Genomic DNA, 19,239 nt, shown 5'->3' with positions numbered 1-19,239 from the left:
GGAAAGAGAGGTTTAGGAGAACAGAGAACTTGACAGAGTTACTTATTAATAAGCTCATTTTTTAAAAATGCTTTATGCCTATGTACATATACACTATGAACTGGTATGTGCTCAAAATTGGACTCTTTTGAAGGCCTACAGGTATCTGCGATCATTTATTTCAGCATAACCCATAAAAAATACGAACATTAACTTCAGTTAACATCTAAGGTGTAAAGAACCCATTAAACTATAGATGTATGTGGCTGAAGGGGAAAATTACATACCAGAAAGACTCAGGTGAAACTTGAAATTTAAGGGCAAACCAGAAATGAAATATAAAATTAAGGAGGATCTGTGTCTATTCCACCCTTCTGGAAAAGAAGGGGCCACTAGGAAGTGGTCTTTATAGAAAGATGGAAAGTATGCAGCTATAAGCAGAAAAATGATCCTTAAAGGAAGGGCACTCAATTAAAATGCAGTTGTGGAATGAGATCCTTAACTGGACTAGAACCTCTGACCAATTCTCTGAAATACTAAAAACCTGAGTAAAAATAAACCATAGCAATGTCTTTCAAGAAAAAGCTGAAATAGGAAGTGGATGAAACAGCTGCCAAAGGAGCACTGATGTTACAGAATTCTCTACAAGTAAATATCCAGAAAGCAGTCTAGAGTTGCTTGAAGAGCTGTCTCCATACAAGACATATTCATGTTGCATGTTTTTTTGAAGTACATCTGTTCTATGAACTTTCCTTGCTTCTTACAAAGAATATTCTCTTCAGGACCAAGGAGCATACATATTTTACCCCCAAGAGCCACTAATCACCAAAGCGCTGCAATAAAGGGGTTTGACATTCTTGAAGGAAAAACATTTAGAGTTTCAGGCAGTCCAACATATTCATAAAACCGCACAAGGCATGTCCTAAAGCCAAAATTAATTTGGGCAGAGCAGGAAGAGCAAAGCCATTACTACCTTACTTTCTGGACCACGTTTAGCACAAGAAAGACACGGTATCAAGTTGATACTAGCCCATAACCACAGGATTAGGGATTTATCTGATACACATAATGGAGTGAAACTGGTAGAGAGAGGTAAGAATGACAGCTCCCTGAAGCAGGGATCAATTTGGGATCTGCCAGTTCTGATAAAAATCATTCAGAGCAGAGCCTCATTCACACTCTGATATGGTCAACACAGGTTGTCTACAACACTGTTCGAGGATCTTGTCAGTTATCTCTTAAGAAGTAGGTTTGAGGCCTAACAAAACACTCTCAAAGAAACAAAGATCTTTTGCTCTAGACATGAAAGAAATCATAGTATCATAAGAAGCATCTACTTTTAGTAACTCATGTTGTACAAGAATGACACTACACATGCTTTTCACACCTTGCACCTCTGAAATTAGGACATGAAAATGAATCTCCTTGAAATGTCAGGAGCTGTGCAATCCAAGATCAGGCTCTCCCTTAAGATGGATCTGGAAAACAGCTAAAATGTGTGAAGGCACACAAACATATGCTGAAGAAGACAGCCAAACCCCAAGCCAAACTAAATTCCTCAGTGGGCATGTGAGCACTACCACACCTCAATGCCAAGAATTTAGGTTCTCTCTTCTGTGGTCAGGAGTATCTTAACTGTTCTAACTGCTAAGTTTTGTGGAACAAAAACGCCTAAAAAGTTCTAGCGCAGTATTAGTAAACTGCTAATGTAAAGACCCTCTCTCCTTCCTTTTACTCTTAAACAGTACCACACTGTGCTGTAGCTTGATAGGGACCTGCCAAAGACCACTCAACTCAAGAAGCCAATGCTGCAAAATTAATGATTCATCAGAACAGGTATCGTGCTGCTAGACTAAGCCCCTCTATCAAATATCTCCTGGGACTCGGTTTGATCCTGGAAACAGACTGAGCACTGCACAGGTTTTTTACATAACAGAATTCCTGAAGGTCATCCCCTAGAGACAATCGTACAAAAGACAATTTAATTCCTTGATGCGAACCAGAAAGGGTTCCCTGATGATAACTCACAAAAAAGCCAACCCAAAACCTCAAGAGACAAAAGGGGATGAGAGCATTTGCTTCCATTCATAAAAATTCATGGTAGAAATCATCTAATATGGGATGAGGAACATCCCAGTACAGCATAATTAGTAGCTGAAAGGATCAGGCCCAAGTTCAGAATGTGATCACTGACCAAAACACACTCTAAAATCACTGGTGGTTTATATAATTTCTTATGCTGTCACTTGTCATGTTGCTTTCTGTAAGAGATCTGGTTTGGTACGCACTGGCTCCTTCCAGGAAGAAAAAGACAAATTTAACATTGAAATGGATCTTGCTGCAGTGGAATTATGACCAATACTGCCTGAGGCCTAAGGAATGTAAAACATCCAGTCAAAAGTCTAGTCTCTTAGCCCTGGCCCTGTGTAGTATTTGACAGCAAAGATATGATTGCAAAGGTATTTCTTTGTGATGTCTGAGTTTTGCAAGATTCACAGAACTTAGATTCAGTGGAAGAAAAGCACTTCCAGCAGTGTTCTGGAGAATAAGCAGTTCATCAAGTGCAGCCTTGATATGTTGCTCTTCTGTCTTCCTGGCCTTAATCTGTTCCATTTGAGGTCAGATGCAGAAGCACCAAGTGCAGGAAATAGCCCAAACTTCTCTAAATATCACTTGAGTTGGAGATCTCAGAATGCGGCATGATTGCCAGGTGGAAGAAAGTGACATTTCTGGGAAACAATCCCATCAGCACCTCACCCCAGAATTTCAGGAAGACCCGTCTCTTTGTTCAACCTCAGCTCAGAAAAATCACAAGATGAACACGAGCAATCAGTTTCTAAGTTGCAAGACCAAGTTATCATGGGCTATGATGTAGAAGACCACTGCTCAGAAAGGCATAATAAAATGCTTCGGTCCAGCTGGACAATTAGGAAGTAGTAAGACAACTGGGAGGCAGGTGGCACACCCAGTCATTCCACTAGAGAAACACTGCTTAATATCCAGAAGAGAAATAACTAATTCTTTTTCTTCCAGACAGGTTCCTCTAGCCCTGCATACCTTTACCCACTGCAGTACTTTGTGATACGAATACATTACGCTTATCCCAGTCCTTCCAATGAAAAGTCTGTCTGCTTCATTATGGTGTGAACTTTTCATTACTGGAATGAAGAACAAAAAGGCTTTTTAATCTTCTTTTTTTTAACATGTAAATGCAGTTTTAAAGAAATCACACATTTCAAAAACACAGTCATTGTGAAAATACTAAATACATGTTCTGAAATATTTTCCATTGAAAGTAGCAACTTCCCAAGTCTTAACACCAGAAGTAGGGTAAATAACTATAGTTTTTTCAGACAATATTCCATAGCAGTCTAAGTCATCCACAAAATGCTTGGACATGTAATGGCATAATGTAATAACATCATTATTTGTAAAGTAAGCTTTACATTTTCTGACACCACAAAGAAATTTTGGTAATTGCAGAACTAAGTAATCACAACCTCTTTGGAAGCACTGTTAGTATTTCAGAGCAGTGGTGTCAAAGTAGGGTGTGAGCACAACAATCCATTCAGCTGTGGGAAGGAAATTTTTTTTGTACTATTTGAAAATAAAAATAAGTAAAATACTTTAAAATGTAGTGTTTATTTAATATTTATCTCTTATTTGTAATTCCTATTTTTGTGTATGGTTTATAATGAATTTAATACGTTGGTGTAGTAGCACTTGTATATAATATATAAATAAATAAACTGTGGGTGCTCAAAGATTTTTTACTGATGGAGATGCTTATCAGTTAGGAGACCACTGCTCTAGGGAAGGCAGACTAAGTCCCAAGCTCTGACAAAATCTTCTCTCTGTGTCCCGACTGGAAGCTCTGACGGCTTTTTTATAATACGAAAGTCTGTGGTCAGAAAGCATATGTCACATATCTGGAATAAATATTCACTACGTTTTAGTAGATAACACAGGTTGAAAAACATCTAAGTAATCCTTTATAAAATGATTTAATATCCCACTAACACTTCACCAAGCCTCAGCAATCTGCAAACTTATCAGGAAGAATGATACAGATATGCACATGAAGGGACATAGAGAGCAAAGAGGCAAGAAAAACTGCCACAACTATTAAAACATTGGGTTCTTGAGCACCCAGCCCTTGCAGAAACCATTGGTTCTTTAGAGAATAAAATAATTCTAAAAATCCAACTTACTAAAAAAGAAGTACAAATTGTATACATGATGTAACCTGTTCAATGTGTTTTAAAATACATAGCTATATATATATTTACAGCACTGAAGTTTGTTTATGCTATTAACACAGTGTGACACTTCACATGACAATACTTAAACACATTTGCCTTTGTCCTGAGCATAGACCATTTTTATTAAAAGATCATGAATTCTGGGTTCTCTTTTTGATTTCACAAAACTACTGTTCCTCCTTCAGTGCCTTCCTTGACTTTAAGTGTAAGCAACTATGCACTTTACTTCTACTGGAAAATAGCTTCTTCTGAACACTACAGTTGATTGTATTTGCACCTTAAAACATTCAGAATATTGTAACATAAAATTAACTAATAATCAGAAAACGATATGAATTGATTTCTAGTATCTTTTAAAAACTCTACAAAAAGCACTTCTTGCATCTTAATTTTACCTGCATCAGCAAAATCGCAAAAAGGGACTCCTGGTCTGTCTGTCTCAGAATCTTTGGTTAGAATTTCAGCCATAGATAAAAATAATTTCTGAAGATCATCAAAATGTTCACATCCAGTTCTTGCATTAAGATACAAAGCTCCCATCTTGGACCAATCCCTTTTCTCCTTGCAATGCTGTAAAGAAGGCAAAGGATAAATGTAAGTAAACCTGTTTCCAGAAAACCAAACAGAAAATACATTGAAATTTGAGATATGTACCTGGGATAGGACTTAAAGAAGAAAAAAATGGAGATGAAACACTACTGCCAAGAACCTTCACGTTCATATGGCAGTTACATGTTGCCAAACTTTCATGGACTGCTAATTACTTCTGTCCCTCAAAAAATTAAATTCCTTTTTTCATGTCATGACCCCAATTGAGAAAGCTCATAACTTATTCATCCTATTTAGGAACTCACATTTATACAGGTTTGGGTTTTTTTTCCCATGATGCATGCTGAATTTATGGCTATTTTCTATATGAATTAGTCTTTTGCTTCCCAGATCACTTGATGACTTCGGTGTTAAAGGAGTAAAAAATCAGTCCGGTTTTTTCCCTTTTTATATTTCAATCTCTGGATCTGCACAGGATGTGTGATAATATGTAAATTATATTACAACTGTGCATAATGAGTAATCTGACCTTGAACAGGAAAGACACAAGTGTCCAAATAATGTTTCAAAATATTTTCTTATTCTTTAAATTACCTGCTCAATGTTGTCAATTGCAGCTTTTACAATTATGTTTTTTTATACTAGATATGAATTCTATCTGCTAAATAAGGTATTAAATAAATTTTTGGTGAATGATGTACCACTACCAATTACAAGCACAACAAATGTAAAGCAGAGGAAATAAATACCTGAAGTTACAAAATCTTTGAATTTGATGCAAAACGAAGATAAAAACTACAAGTATGTAAACTGAAATACTGACATTACAGAAAGGCCCTTGAGAGTTTTCTCCTGCATGAGAAAGCCTTCCCAATGCAAAGCCTTCCCAAACATGGCTTTGCATAGATGTATTTTGTCTATAAGCTCACTATACTTAACAATAAAGCCCACTAATTTAAAAAGGTGTAGAAATTGCTATATCTTGTAGGTTTAAAAGAAGTAATGAAGAATGCATGTACTGTACCTGAATTTCAGCCACTGCCAAATTGAAGTCAAAAATCCATGTCTTTTCAAAATATCTTTCCTTAATTCTTCCAAATGAAAAAAAAAGAATACTTAAATTTTAACACATCCTATTGAACTAGCAGAAGGTGAACAGCAAATTATAACATATGAACAATGAACTGATGTGATTTTTGATCCTATTTGCTTCACATTACACAGATGTGTAATGCACACTGAAAACACTCATTTAAAATCTTGCCAAGGGAAGTTAGCGCACGTATTAAACAAATAACTGAGCAGAGCTATTTTCACAGAATATATTCCCTTCCCTCAGTAGGAATGTAACTGAAAAGGTACAAATAAGACTTGCAGTCCACCAAGTAAATGCAGAACTGCGTTGTCTGTATGTCTGACATAAAATGACAAGTGCTACCTTCAAGTACCTAGGAGCACAACACTTCATTCTGGTGCTGCTACTGAAACAATGGATTCATCTTCCCAGTGAGATGCTATCATGAAGAGATACATAACCTACACAAGAATGTGCCAACACATGTAGCTGAAGCAGCACAGCTGCTCAGTCTTCATAGATACAGATCATTTCTCACCTTCGGCTGAACACACGTACATACTGAGGCAACCTGCAAGAGGTCATGCCTTTGTGAAGCAGATTCCTGATAAAAGAAGTGATAAAAATTACCTCCAATGTGTGTGGTAGGTTGCACTAGTAAAACACTGAGATCCATGGCTGAAGGTACTGTATGAGAAGAGTATGCAAAAGCAGCAAGTAATTTCTACAGTGCTTTCAGTTGGAACTGTGGTGACTTGTTTTCAGACAGCACAGGTTGCATGTTTGGTTTGCTCTAAGAATTAAAGCTATGTTTATGAATCAAAATTTAGTTTCTCAACTTGTGTGTGTGTGTGTGTGTGTGTGTGTGTATGATGCAGATGATACAAAAAAGAAAAAGGATCCAATCTTGTTCAAGCAATGGGAAGTACCAGCAGTTTTGGAACAGATTCGACATTTTGCCCAGCATACTCCAGCAGTACTCAAAAAATGACCCTCCTCCCTAGCAGTGTTGGCACAAATGTTTATGTAGTCACATTGTAAAGGAAACTAGAAAACTACTTCATATTATAACTAATCCTCTTATGCCTCGAAATACTGTTTGCTTATGTGGGCCTAAATGATACATTAAACCATGATATTTCTAATTTGGCTAGCTATATAAACTTGTATCACAGCTGGCAGCAGATTGTACAATGATGACTGATACGGAAAAAAATAATAATTGAGGTCAGAATCTAAGTTTTGATTTAACAATCCTTGATCTTTGAAACACAGCAGATTGACAGTGCTTTAAAATACAATTAGGCATGATATGATAGTATTTTCATCCAAAACATCTTACAGATTTCACATAAATTTATAAAAATAGATGCTGAAGAAGGAAATAGACAGCTATAACTAGAACAGCTCCTTAAAGACATACCTGGATTTTATGTTCAAAACAGAACTCATTTCCCAACTGGAAACTTGCAATTGGTGGAGTAACTTAATAATGTAGTCAAAATGTTCTAACTCAAGGTACATACCAGCATCAATGAGCTGTAATATCAAACAAGGTAAGAAAAGTAAGTATACAAGAAATTGTGATGACTTAACGTATCTTCAGAAGTAAGTGGCAAACAACACTGGGAAAAATCACAGTGAAACTCACTGAAAAACGAAGGAATAAATGAAAACTGATACCACAAATTCAGCTTCTCATAGTAACACATTTAATATTATTTCAGTATTGTTTTTTCAATTGATATGTTTGAGTTTTAAAACAGGCAACGTATTTCAGAAATTCCAACAAGCAGCAGTAGAACAAACAAAACTCATACCTTACAAAAGGTACTGATTAATGCAGGCACAGCTTTTCTTATATTCAAAGAAGCCACATGCTCAAAAACTTTCAGAAGAACATCTACAGCTGGCTAATATAGACCAAAAAAGCACAATCAGTTTTGCAACTCTGTTCAATTACAAAGCTTAGAGATTTTATAATAGGGTATTCTGAATTACTCCCCTCACCCAAGATTTGAGTACCAGAGTAAAAACAAACCTATTACTACAAATGGCATAGTACTCAAAAACCTAAAATTATGAAACTAAGGTTTAAAAAATACTACAAAGTCACCTACCAGTGTCTTGATCTGTACAATTGCATTCAATATCTGAAATACTTCCTGCAACAAACAGTTGTTGAGCAATGAAACAAGAAGACCATTCAGCACTTCAGAAGCAAAATCTGTACCAGGAGTAACTTCTTTGTAGTACTGCACAAATATTTGGACTGCAAAAGCAATTAAATTGAATTTCACTTTGGGGTTAACTGATGCCAACTATTTAAACAAGTTATTTCCTTACATTTTAGAGACAGTGTAACGACACTTAATTGTCCAAAATCTTAGGGACAGGGATATGGAGAAATATGGGTGAAAGGATCCAGTCTGAATACAGTGTTAACCTTACCAGAACCAGACTGACTATTCTGAAATATGTTGTATCACTGAACTGAGCACTGTAAGCCCTGAAGGTTCCAAGAAAGCTTAGCTGATTTGGTGCAGCACAAGAAGAATGCACAAACCCCCGTTAGATTTGGTATGTGCATCAAGGTAGTAAGGCCCTTCCAGACAGGAAGCTCTAGGAAGTGAAGTGCAGTGTTACAGTGGATGCTCTTAGAACCTGTTCCAGTGCTACCCTTCCTTGATAAACACATCCTATAGCCTGCTGGTAGCCAGTGTTACCCACGTTAAAACACTCATGTGCTCAGCACAGGAACATTGCAGCACAGGGTGCAACTGAATTCCCCGTTCTCATTCTGCTACACTCTAAGAAGCTTTCAAAAACTTAAAAGAATGCTCAGGACCGGTATAAAAGGAATCACTCTTCAGAGTAGAAACAAAATAAAAGCCCTTTCTGACTGAACTCAAAGGCTCAGAAGGATCTGAATGAACTGCAGTCCCTAAAATGCGTTAATCAAAATTGTTCGCATATATGGTGTAAGGACTAAACTAAAGCTGTTTGGGGTGGGTACAGTAGCAACACTTAATTTCAAGAGCTTCCATTCTCAAGTTTTTCAGTTTTTGATGTTTGGCCAGGGTGTTCAAAAGCACCTTAATAAAATTTGGGTTCTTTTAAACCTCCTCCCTGCCCCATTTAAATATTTCTACTCCCAAGTCTAGTTACAGTCAGGTTAGGTTCATTTTATGTGGAAGTACGATTTCTAACAACCTCCCCAGGCAAGTGCATATGTAAATTTCTAGCCTTACTGGGAAACTGAACCATGAAAACGGAGGGATTGAATGTATTCTTTCATTTGAAGTAAGAACTTTTTATTCACTACTGAAGAGGCAACCATTTCTCTCTTAACAGACTATTTAATTTGCTTTAAATAAGCTAAGTATCAAAGATACATCAGCAGCTACTACTATACCATACCTGCACGTTTTAGGAGACCTGATTCTTTGATACTAATGTATGTCCTAAGAATTGCCATGCAAATCTGTTAAAAAAAAAAATTATAGTAAAATGTAACCTCAGTTTATGCCAAACAAAAGAACTACCCACAAACATGAGTTCTATTATATAATGAGCTTTACATTGCTTCTATTTAAGCCATACATACTGACAAATGATGTAAGAAGGTAATGGGATCTGTAGGCAAAGGCTCTGTCAAAAGGCCAGCAAATCTAACAGAAAAATAATGCAGATAAATGTTTGGGAAAGAGGCTGCTGGGACCACAAATATTTGTATGTGTGTATTTACTCATAGCAAACAAACAAAAAAAGAATTTGAAAATGCAGTCACTTCAGAATTAGTATAAATGTGGCAGACTATAAACGAAGAAAGGGAAGCAAAAATGTGAAACATGGTAAGTAAAAATTACATTCATGTACCAACTAAGAAGTCAAAAAATCATCCAGAAATGAAGATGGTAACACTGATTTGTCACAAAGAATCACTCATAAGGACACAGAACAAAAAACTCAGAACTAACTTCATTTAATGAGCCATTTCACCACAGACTGACTTGACCAAAAAAAAAAATCCACACCTAGGTATTTTAATGTTATTTGATATTGAACATTCTTGTCTTAACATCTTAAGCTGTCAGCTTTGTGATACTTATGTTTTGCTCCATCTCTGCAGATGAAGAAATAAAGACTACTGATATTACATCTTAGAATTCCAAGTTAGGGAAAACCTCCACCCCCTTTTTAGAAAGTCTGTGTCACTTCTGGAGCATTTACAGTCTTTCTGCACAACAATGTACATCGGTCATATTTAATACAATTTTGTTAAATAGTTAAACATCAAGAGACAAAAAATGCCCTAAATGTCATGGCATTACAGAACTGAATCAGGTATATTTTTACATGCAACTTCAAAATAACACAGGATTCACTCATGAAGTTAATTATACAGCAAATGAATTGTCATCAAAACAGAAGACACTGGTTTATGGCCAAGACATCTTTCTTTTTTTAAAACCATTAACCTGTTCAGATCATCAAGCCAAAGAATACAAAAACACCTAAGTATAAATAAATCTTATTGTTTTTATTTTGAAGCAGTATTGTAATGTTGAACTATAGTCCAGGATATATCTTTCAGAAAATCATGTCAAATTTTTGATCATTAATATATGTGAAGTGTCACTTGAGAACAGGTTAACTCATTTAATCCAAATCTATACTCCCAGGTGGCTGAGGGCATTTCCAGAAAAAATTTCAGCACATGCTTATAGTATGGAAATCAGTTTGCTTTCTTTTGGAATTTGTTTTTCTCCTTCTTTGGACTGACTCCCAAAAAAAGCCAAGATTGCATCTGGAGCTCTGACTGTTCCAAGTATTGTGAAATTGCTTGGACAACCCACTTGTAGTAGTATTTAATCATGGGACATGCTGTAATACATTAATAAAAGAAACTAAATGTGTTATTCATTTACACCTTCTAGAAGGCTTCAGTTGATTTAGTTGTTCCAATTTTGAAAGGTGTAACTGCACCCACAGACTATAAAAATATAAGAATCTTTAAATTTTGAGTTAGCTGTAATAGATTTTGAATTAAGGTACATGAAAGAGATGATTCCTATTTTCAAAAGGCAGTGTAAATCGCACTATTCTGTCATCTATCAGTTGATTCCATGATTCATTTAACATGACAATTTAATAAAAACCATAGTAAAGGCCTCTCTATCTTATACAATCAACCAACCAAATCTCCAGTAAAACATGGTCCTACTACAGTAACACAGATGTGCTTATTCAGAAGAACAAGCACAGGAATTCAGCAAATACTTCAGCATCTCCACTCAGTGCCCACTCTATTGTTTAATAAGGGAGAAACTCCCATAGTGCAGCCTTTATCTCAGTGAGATCAAAACCAGGATCGTTCTTGCAGGAAGTTTCTGTAAGCTGTGGAAGCTTTGAGATGCACACTCTATTCAGCGTGGCTGAAACTGACCAAAAGGTTCAAAGGTCGTTTAGTGGTGGTTAGAGACAGTAACAAAAGGACAATGTAGAATCTCATTTCTTTAGGAAGCCACCTTAAAAAAACAAAACCAAAGTCCACCACAACAGAAGCATATACCCAAGGTCTCAAAGTTTAAGACAACACTAATGAAGGCGGAAATCATCCTATTTTATATCCATTTTGTTTCCAGTTAAGAGGTTCATAGGATTAAGGAATAGGAGAATATGAAGCCACAAAAAGTAAAAATTTCTTTAATGGATAGGAGTCCAAAAAAATTAATGAGTAAGGTACACAAAGCTAAAATAAAATCATGAAGAGAAATACAGCTTGCATAAAGACATGTTTTCAAACAACTTATTTAACCATGAAATGATTGTCTGTGCTACACTCGAAGTGTCGTTTGAACAAAACAATTTCCTGTATTAAGCTCACTGCCTCTTGCCCTTTCACCGAGGACCACTGAGAAGAGACCAGCTTCATCTCCGTTACCCTCCCTCCATCACTGATCCATATTGTTAAGATCCACCCTCCCTTTACTTTGGCAAGTATTTAAAACAGTCTTAACAGTTTTGTTTACCTAATACAAAACAGATTTCACTGTTTGAAAATGAAAGGCATCTTCTAAAAAAAGGACAAAAAACTGGTAACGTGTACAGCTTGCTGAGCTCAAGAGTATGCTGATTTTCAAAACATATGATGTTTTTATGAATTCAAGCACTACTGTGTTGGGTGATCAACCACAACTTTAAAGTGTTATATATTAGGAAGTTATGCCTTAAAGCATCAACCAGTTACTTAAAGAAAAAGAAAAAAATATACATTATGTGGAAAGGTATTTCTCTTCAAAAACGCTGGAAACTATTATCACTGAAAACACAGCTCTAAGCAAGTGGACTATCAGTCCGCATAACAGTTTCTGAAGAGATTTATTCCTCTTGTATAAGATTAGATGCCTTTGTCGCTTCTTTACCTGTTTTTCGTTTATGTACTTTGGTGCCACCATGAGGTACTTGGCCTATTATCATTTTTAAATTGACAGGTCTAAAACCATAAATACATACACAAACAAACAAAACCCAGGTATACTTTCAGACTACCACAAAACTTTGGCTAAGGTTGGTGGGCAGAACTGTTGAAAGTGTGCTGGAGTGCTGCGCCACAAGTAAAATCAAATGGAATGGATTTTTAATAGTTTTAGGCAAATAATTCTTTCATGTGCCTGTAATATAATGAAGCACTACAAACCACAATTACTTAGATAAGCCAGCTGAAAATTGCAAATATTCACTACAGCCTGCCAAAGATGTATCACACCTGAGAAAAAAGGAAAAATGTTCCATACAAAACTAGTCTCAAATTATCTTAGTATTTTTAAGATGTCATACAAATTTTCAAAGGGGTTAGAAAGCATTAGAAAAAATATAAAGCAGCTTTTTTCTTGAGATATATTAAGGAAAAGAGAAAACATTAAGAACAATAAAACCAAATCACACTGATGCATTTCTAAAATTCTGACACAGTATATCTAAGATATCAGGAAGACAGACAAGCTCCTTTAGATGTTAATTTTTTTTTAGCAATTATGTCTAACAGGTTAACTGCAAGTTATTTGCTGTATTTCGATTCTGAAATGTTTTACGTACTGACATTAGTGATAAAATTGCACTCATACCAATAAGATGGTAGGTAAGATATAAGTCTTGTAAGACCTTGTGAGGACAAGTTTAGGCGTTTGTTATTGGTTACTTGTTTCGATGTTTTTGTTTGCTTCCAGTTAACTTACAAAACTTTCATACAGCCAATTTCAAAATCTTATTACATAATGTCAGCACAATTAGCTTGCCTTGCACAGTTCTTGGAAGCATTAAAATCATAATATCTCTGTTAAATGGTTTGAAAACACATTTAATTTGCCTGTCACTGGAAAACTATTTTTGCTTGCAAATATTATGAGAATTGTTGCTCCATTTAAGGAGATTATAGCATTTTAGAACAACTATGCTCGTGTTGCACAAAACATGCAGGAAGTAATATACCACAGATGACTTTTGGCTTTAACAATGCATAAAAAGCCTTTGCAAAGGTTTGCTTAAAGTCCCTGATGCTCAGGATAGAAATGTCTCAGAATCTGCCCATTCTGCTACTCTGTATTTGTACAGCCTAATTCTTGCTCTTTTGTTGATGCATGTTCTCTCAAAATATCTACTAGTTCAAAATTATACCATGTTTAAAAAAAACTTTAGAAGACCTTGAGAGGAAGAATTTCTGAACAATTTTTTCATCCATCAACCCCTGAAATTTGCTCCCTTTCCATATATAAATGAACAAAGGAAACGATATTTTGCTCTAAAAAGTGTTCACTTACAATCTTTTCCTTACTTCAATACATTTTTTTACCTTTTCTTCCCCTTGTCCAGGAACATGACAGAACCAACATTTTGCTCTTTCACACCCACGTGAAGTCATGAAATAATATCTGCAGTATCTACGGGGCAAGTTAAGTGCATCAAGGATCTGCTGGACTGAATGAGAAGCCTGGAATAAAATAAAATTAAAACAGGCAGAAGAAGCCACCTAGTATTTCTTGAAAGCAAACATGTTCTTTGTTTTTTAGAATTTCAAAATATCTACAAATTATAAACAAAAGCAGCAGGTGTGATCTATAATTAAGCCTCTGAAACAACCCTCATCTCTATACTGTACTTGCAGCTTTTCAAAGGACACAAAGATCAATCCCTTGTCCTGTCACACTAGTGTCTAACACAACAAAAGGCTGTCTTGAAGACCACAAACAGGGATAATGCAAGAACTGCTAAATGAGATGGACAATGAGTAAAGAGGAAGGAGAAAGGTGACAAGATCCTGCAAGGCTCTGAGTAACCATCTGAGAATTCTGGGGCATAAATTTCCTTTACCCTTTTTCAGTGCCCAGCATCATGGATAAAGCAGGCTGTCCTAAGCATGTGAAACCTTGTCTGTTTTTCAGTTCTACAAAAACCAATAAAGCAAAAAGCATTATTTGATTTTGCTTAAGCTAACAACAGAAATCAAGAAAACTCCACTGTGAATAGCTGTCCCTTCATCACTGATTTTGTTCTCAGAAACGGTATTTACTCAGTGATAACATCTTTAAAGGTATAAAAACATAAACACGTACAGATTCATAATTTCTGACTTGATATATGGGGAACTGTCTGAATAGCCATACGAAATTTAGTGCCAAAGGATCAGAAATCAAAGATTTAACAACTCACAATTGCATTTTTCTCTGTCTTCCATGGCTCAAAATCTCCACAATTCTTCAATGGCAGTAAAGTACTTCTTCCTGAAGATTTGTAACCTAAAAATTGGGATGAGGGCAGCAAGTCACATAATAAAAATGAATCATACTGAAACCTCTCTCATTTATCTTATTTTCCTTTATATTTATAGTTCCTTCAAGTCACAGCAACTATTAATGAAAATTTGATTAATGCAGTCTAAAGCCAGTAATTTGAATTACAGTTTTCTTAATCATCCTGAAAGTGAGACTTTACACAAACTTCAAGAGTAATCACATTTGAATTAAAAATTCACTATTTTATCCAAGGTTCCTACTCTAACTTACAGAGATAAGAAAAGAAATAAAAATATCTAGAAGTTTTAATTTCAAAAGGAAAAGAACCTACCCACTTTATCAGTAATCTTTGCATTCCAACATCACTAGCCCTAAATTTAAGCTATTTTTTCAGAACTGATAGAAAAACTTTCATACTCATGTGTTTTAAGCAGTGCAGTAGTGAGCTTTAGCCCAATGTAAGTCACTGGTTTCTTAACCGTGAAACTTGGTTTTAGAACTTTAATTATTACTGATTACAGTTTTCTTTCTTTGAAAAATGAATAATGTTAATGGAAGATAAAAGTTCAAAATTTCAGCTCCGTATCTAAAGACAAATGAGAGCCTTTGAATGCCCTGCTTTCTAGGATTCCCATTTGGCTCCTTCAAAGAACTGAGTGTTCAAAAGACAGGGTGCTTAGCCCTTTCTGATAAACTATAGCTACTAAAGGGCATCCAGTAACAAATGTTCTGCTAGAGACTGGCACTAGGTACTCGGTTCTTAATTTGCTTGTCTTTCTAAACAGATAGGGCCATCACAGGATAGGAAGGCACAACATAGTGTAGAACAATGAATATTTAATGTCAGGTACTGTCACATCGCAAAACCTTGTGAAGTGATGGTGGGCCATCGATAAATTCAGGATTGGATACACTTAGTGACAAGAAAAAGACTGAGAAAACAGCCAACCACTATCTATGGAAAAATGCCACTGGGAATTTGATCTTTCCTCCAGATTCTTCTCATCCCCAAGCACAGTTTTTGACCAGGTCCTTTCAAGTGTTTGTACTCTTCCTGCGGACTGTAGGTCAGACTTGTAGGGAAGCAGGCACTAAAGTGAAACAGCTAATCCTGCCTGTACAGGTCTCGGAATAAAAGGCTGTTTTGCCCTGTACTAGCACAGAAACTCTTGCTTTGGCAACTTTCAAATGATTTTAAGAAGGAAGATGTAGAAGAACTCTTCAGAAGGCCAAAGACATGAGCAGTTTCAAATAACTTGAGTCTGAAGACATATTCAAAGTTGCTTTTTATAGCATCTGTGTTTCTTGCACTACCTCAAAATACTGTTAAATGACATGATGATAAAATTGTTCTGCAAGCTCAGACTGACAGTGTAATTTGAAACTAAACAAGAACCCTGTCACTGATCTTAATTCAAGAAATCCATGTTCATACACATCCATATTAAGCAATAATTCTAAAAACATTGATTCTAAAAAATTGATTTCCAAAGCAGCTGTTGCAAAGAAACAGAATGCAATATCTATCCGTAAGTAATCAATTCCTGTTTTATCTCTATCTTGTACACCAAATAAACCATGCATTTATGTAAGGCTAAGTGTCAGATTTGTTATGTGCAGTGGCTACAGTTCCATTATGATTTCTCTGGTGGCAAAGATACTAAGGAGGTATCTGTCCCAGGTGTGAAATATACTGGGTGAATATGAAGTGCTATTTATTAAATCCACGTAATTTCCTTGATCCAGTCTAGTGAATGCCTCAACAACATTTGAATTGGCATAAACAACAAGGTTCTGACCTTCAGTAAGGTAGGCAAACCATTTAGCAATTTTTATTAAGACCAACCAACCAACCAAATCTGCAGTCACATTCTCTGACCACAAATAAAGGAAAACAAGTTACTTGCTAATAAGGCACCTCAAACACAATGTGTCAAACTACTAAGAATGCAGGCCCTGCTGTACCATTAAAGTATCTGAGAAGAATAAATATTAAGATAGAATTATTTCTATCTGATCCTACCAAATAGAATTCTGCTAAAAACCCAACCCAAAACCCCTCACTAACCTATCACATGAGAGCTTTCAGTTTTGCTTTTATACATGCAAAGTAAAATTCCAGCCAACACCCTCAGGAACTGAAAACAGTCCTTAAGATTTCATAGGTAAATAAAGCACAAAAAAAAATTCCGAAGGGTTCACCAACACAGCATACAATACCATTTGTCCAGGATTTCATCTCTGTAGCTTCACTGAAGAGATTTACTTTTCGGTCATTCAATGACAATCCTGATAACAATTCGCAGCTCCCTTTGTATTTACAGTCACTGTGGAGTATTAAAAACCAAAAATTTGTTACAATTAATTTGTTTAACCAAATTAAACAGGTGTTTCTTTCATGTACTGCATGCCTAAAAAGAGGGATTAAGCATATAAAAGATGAGAATTTCTTCAACAATTTACTCAACACTTCAAAACCTGCGGTAAATTAAATAGCTAGCAGTCCCAACAATTTTACTTTCATTACTCTCATTTGCCTGGTCCAATCTGATTATGATTTTAGCTGAGATTATTCTGCCCTAAGGCGTAACTATATGAAATTCAATAAATAAGTAGAAAAGGCACCTGTGAACCACTCCTCCCCCCTCCCCATGCTGACAAGAAGACTGAGATGATTTGTCATCACTGAAGAAGTATCTAATTTACAGTCGTCTGTTATGTAGTATCTGCCAAAGGAGGAAGCCCCAAGGCTTTTCCAATTACATTTGAAGAGTCAACTGTTTTCTTTCCTAAAAACTGACTACAGGACAGAAGATTTAGGTGATTTCAAAGGGAACTCCAATTAAAGACTGTTCTGCTTTTATTCCCAAATATGTACATTCTGGAGAATTAAACTACTAAAATGTGACGTTTTCAAAAAGAAGCTAAAAATATTGCTAGCAAAATACCTAGTAATCTCTTTCATATTTTTAAACAAAGCCACAGGTAAAAAAATCATCCCCTTTCATGAGATCTCCCTCCCCTTCCCCCTTTCAATTAAGAATCCTGGTTCAGTACAAAGGACATTTCAACCTGCTTACTCCTCTGCAGACAGAAACAGAGTTGCTATCTCCTATGAGGGATTCAAGATACTTAATACTTCTCATAGCCAGGATAATTCAAATAGTTCCTAAACTTCAGGATGTTTTCAATGCAATTTGAAATAAAAATGCTACAGTAGAGAGGAAGAAATTCCATCTAACAAACCCAAATTTTTCAAGATCTTTATTCTCATCAGTGCATTGGGTTGGTTTCCAGAGGGAACAAAAAATCTGCAGTTTCAGTTACTCAGAAATTTCAAGTTACCACGTAAAATTTTCTTAGGCTTCCTCAGGATGCCAGGCTCAGATCTGACACAACAGGATTTTCATAGCAGTTTACCTTCAGAGCTCTTTAATCTAGACATGAAACTACACACAATTTTGCCAGGAACTGTAACCTATATAGCCCTACAAGCATTTTTTTTAGTAACAGCATCACTAGAAGTGGAGTTTGCTAAATAAGAACAGCAACTATGTTTTCTTCTAGATAAAACTTTGCAATGTAACATTTTTCAGTAAAACTAGAGAAAATAGTTCAACTCCAAATGAAGGCTTCTTCTCTAACCACACAGAGTACTGCTTTGCACAAACATATTTTATTCAGCACAATCTACTTATTCTACAGTATAAAGAACTATTTATGCTACTAAGGTAAATTTAAATGGGTATTTTATAGCAGGAGGAGCTTGGAGCTCTCTAGTGGATTAACAAAAAGATGCAGTATTCTCCACCAACAGACTTTTGGCACACTCAAGTCTGTTGCAGAATGTGAGTGGTGTTGGAAAAAAAGCAGTACTCTCTTCTATGTCAGCTAAGGTTTATTGGTTATTTTGAAGATTACTGTGTCCTAGTTCCAGTCAGGACAGGGTTAATTTTTGCAGTAGCTAATTGCTGATTACTGCTCCTAAACCACAACACTCTAAAATATGTTATTTCTCTTCTAATTACTTAAGATTCCATCTTAAGTACACCTTCCCCACAAAAACTAATTCTCTGCCACTTCTGGACTGCTGATGAATGAAAATTTCTCAGTCTGACACTAATTCAGGATCGGACAATCACACACCATATGAAGTCCAACATGGGAAAGTGACGGATTCTGCACCTGGAATGGGGCAACCGTGGATGTACAGACAGACTAGGGAACAAGAAGCTGGAGAGCAGCACTGCAGAAAGGGGCCTGGGGGTCCTGGTCATTGACAAGTTGAACATGAGCCAGCAGTGCCCTGGCAGCCAGGAGGGCCAACCCTGTCCTGGGGGCATCAGGCACAGCTTCACCAGCCAGGCAAGGGAGGGGATTGTCCCGCTCTGCTCTGCACTGGGGCGGCCTCACCTCAAGTGCTGGGGGCAGTTTTGGGTGACACAATGTAAAAAAGTTATTAAACTGTTAGTGTGTCCAGAGGAGGGCAACGAAAATGGTTAAGGGCCTTGAGGGGAAACCATATGAGGAGTGGCTGGGGTCACTTGGTCTGTTCAGCCTGGAGAAGGGGAGACTGAGG

The 19,239-nt window shown here is 36.3% G+C and overlaps 1 protein-coding gene across 5 annotated transcripts in view; it reads right to left on the bottom strand.

The window, feature by feature from the left end:
* TOPAZ1 (testis and ovary specific PAZ domain containing 1) overlaps positions 1–19,239 on the bottom strand; it is a 42,131-nt gene that overhangs the window by 8,762 nt on the left and 14,130 nt on the right. For 4 of the 5 annotated variants that reach the window (XM_017734584.1, XM_017734579.1, XM_017734580.1 and 1 more), the window contains 10 exons: positions 16,881–16,987; positions 14,578–14,663; positions 13,721–13,858; positions 9,286–9,349; positions 7,986–8,137; positions 7,686–7,778; positions 7,289–7,404; positions 5,815–5,881; positions 4,637–4,811; positions 3,037–3,137 (listed from right to left, as the gene is read on the bottom strand). In XM_017734584.1, the coding sequence (XP_017590073.1) occupies positions 3,037–3,137; positions 4,637–4,811; positions 5,815–5,881; positions 7,289–7,404; positions 7,686–7,778; positions 7,986–8,137; positions 9,286–9,349; positions 13,721–13,858; positions 14,578–14,663; positions 16,881–16,987 (1,099 nt within the window). The remainder of the gene's footprint in view (positions 1–3,036; positions 3,138–4,636; positions 4,812–5,814; positions 5,882–7,288; positions 7,405–7,685; positions 7,779–7,985; positions 8,138–9,285; positions 9,350–13,720; positions 13,859–14,577; positions 14,664–16,880; positions 16,988–19,239) is intronic. The other variant, XM_017734583.1, reaches the window with a different exon arrangement.

The sequence above is a fragment of the Corvus brachyrhynchos genome, unplaced genomic scaffold (assembly GCF_000691975.1).
Source record: "Corvus brachyrhynchos isolate BGI_N302 unplaced genomic scaffold, ASM69197v1 scaffold94, whole genome shotgun sequence".
Taxonomy (NCBI): domain Eukaryota; kingdom Metazoa; phylum Chordata; class Aves; order Passeriformes; family Corvidae; genus Corvus; species Corvus brachyrhynchos.
The sequence above is the reverse complement of the archived record's forward strand: the minus strand, read 5'-3'. Positions and strand labels throughout refer to the sequence as shown.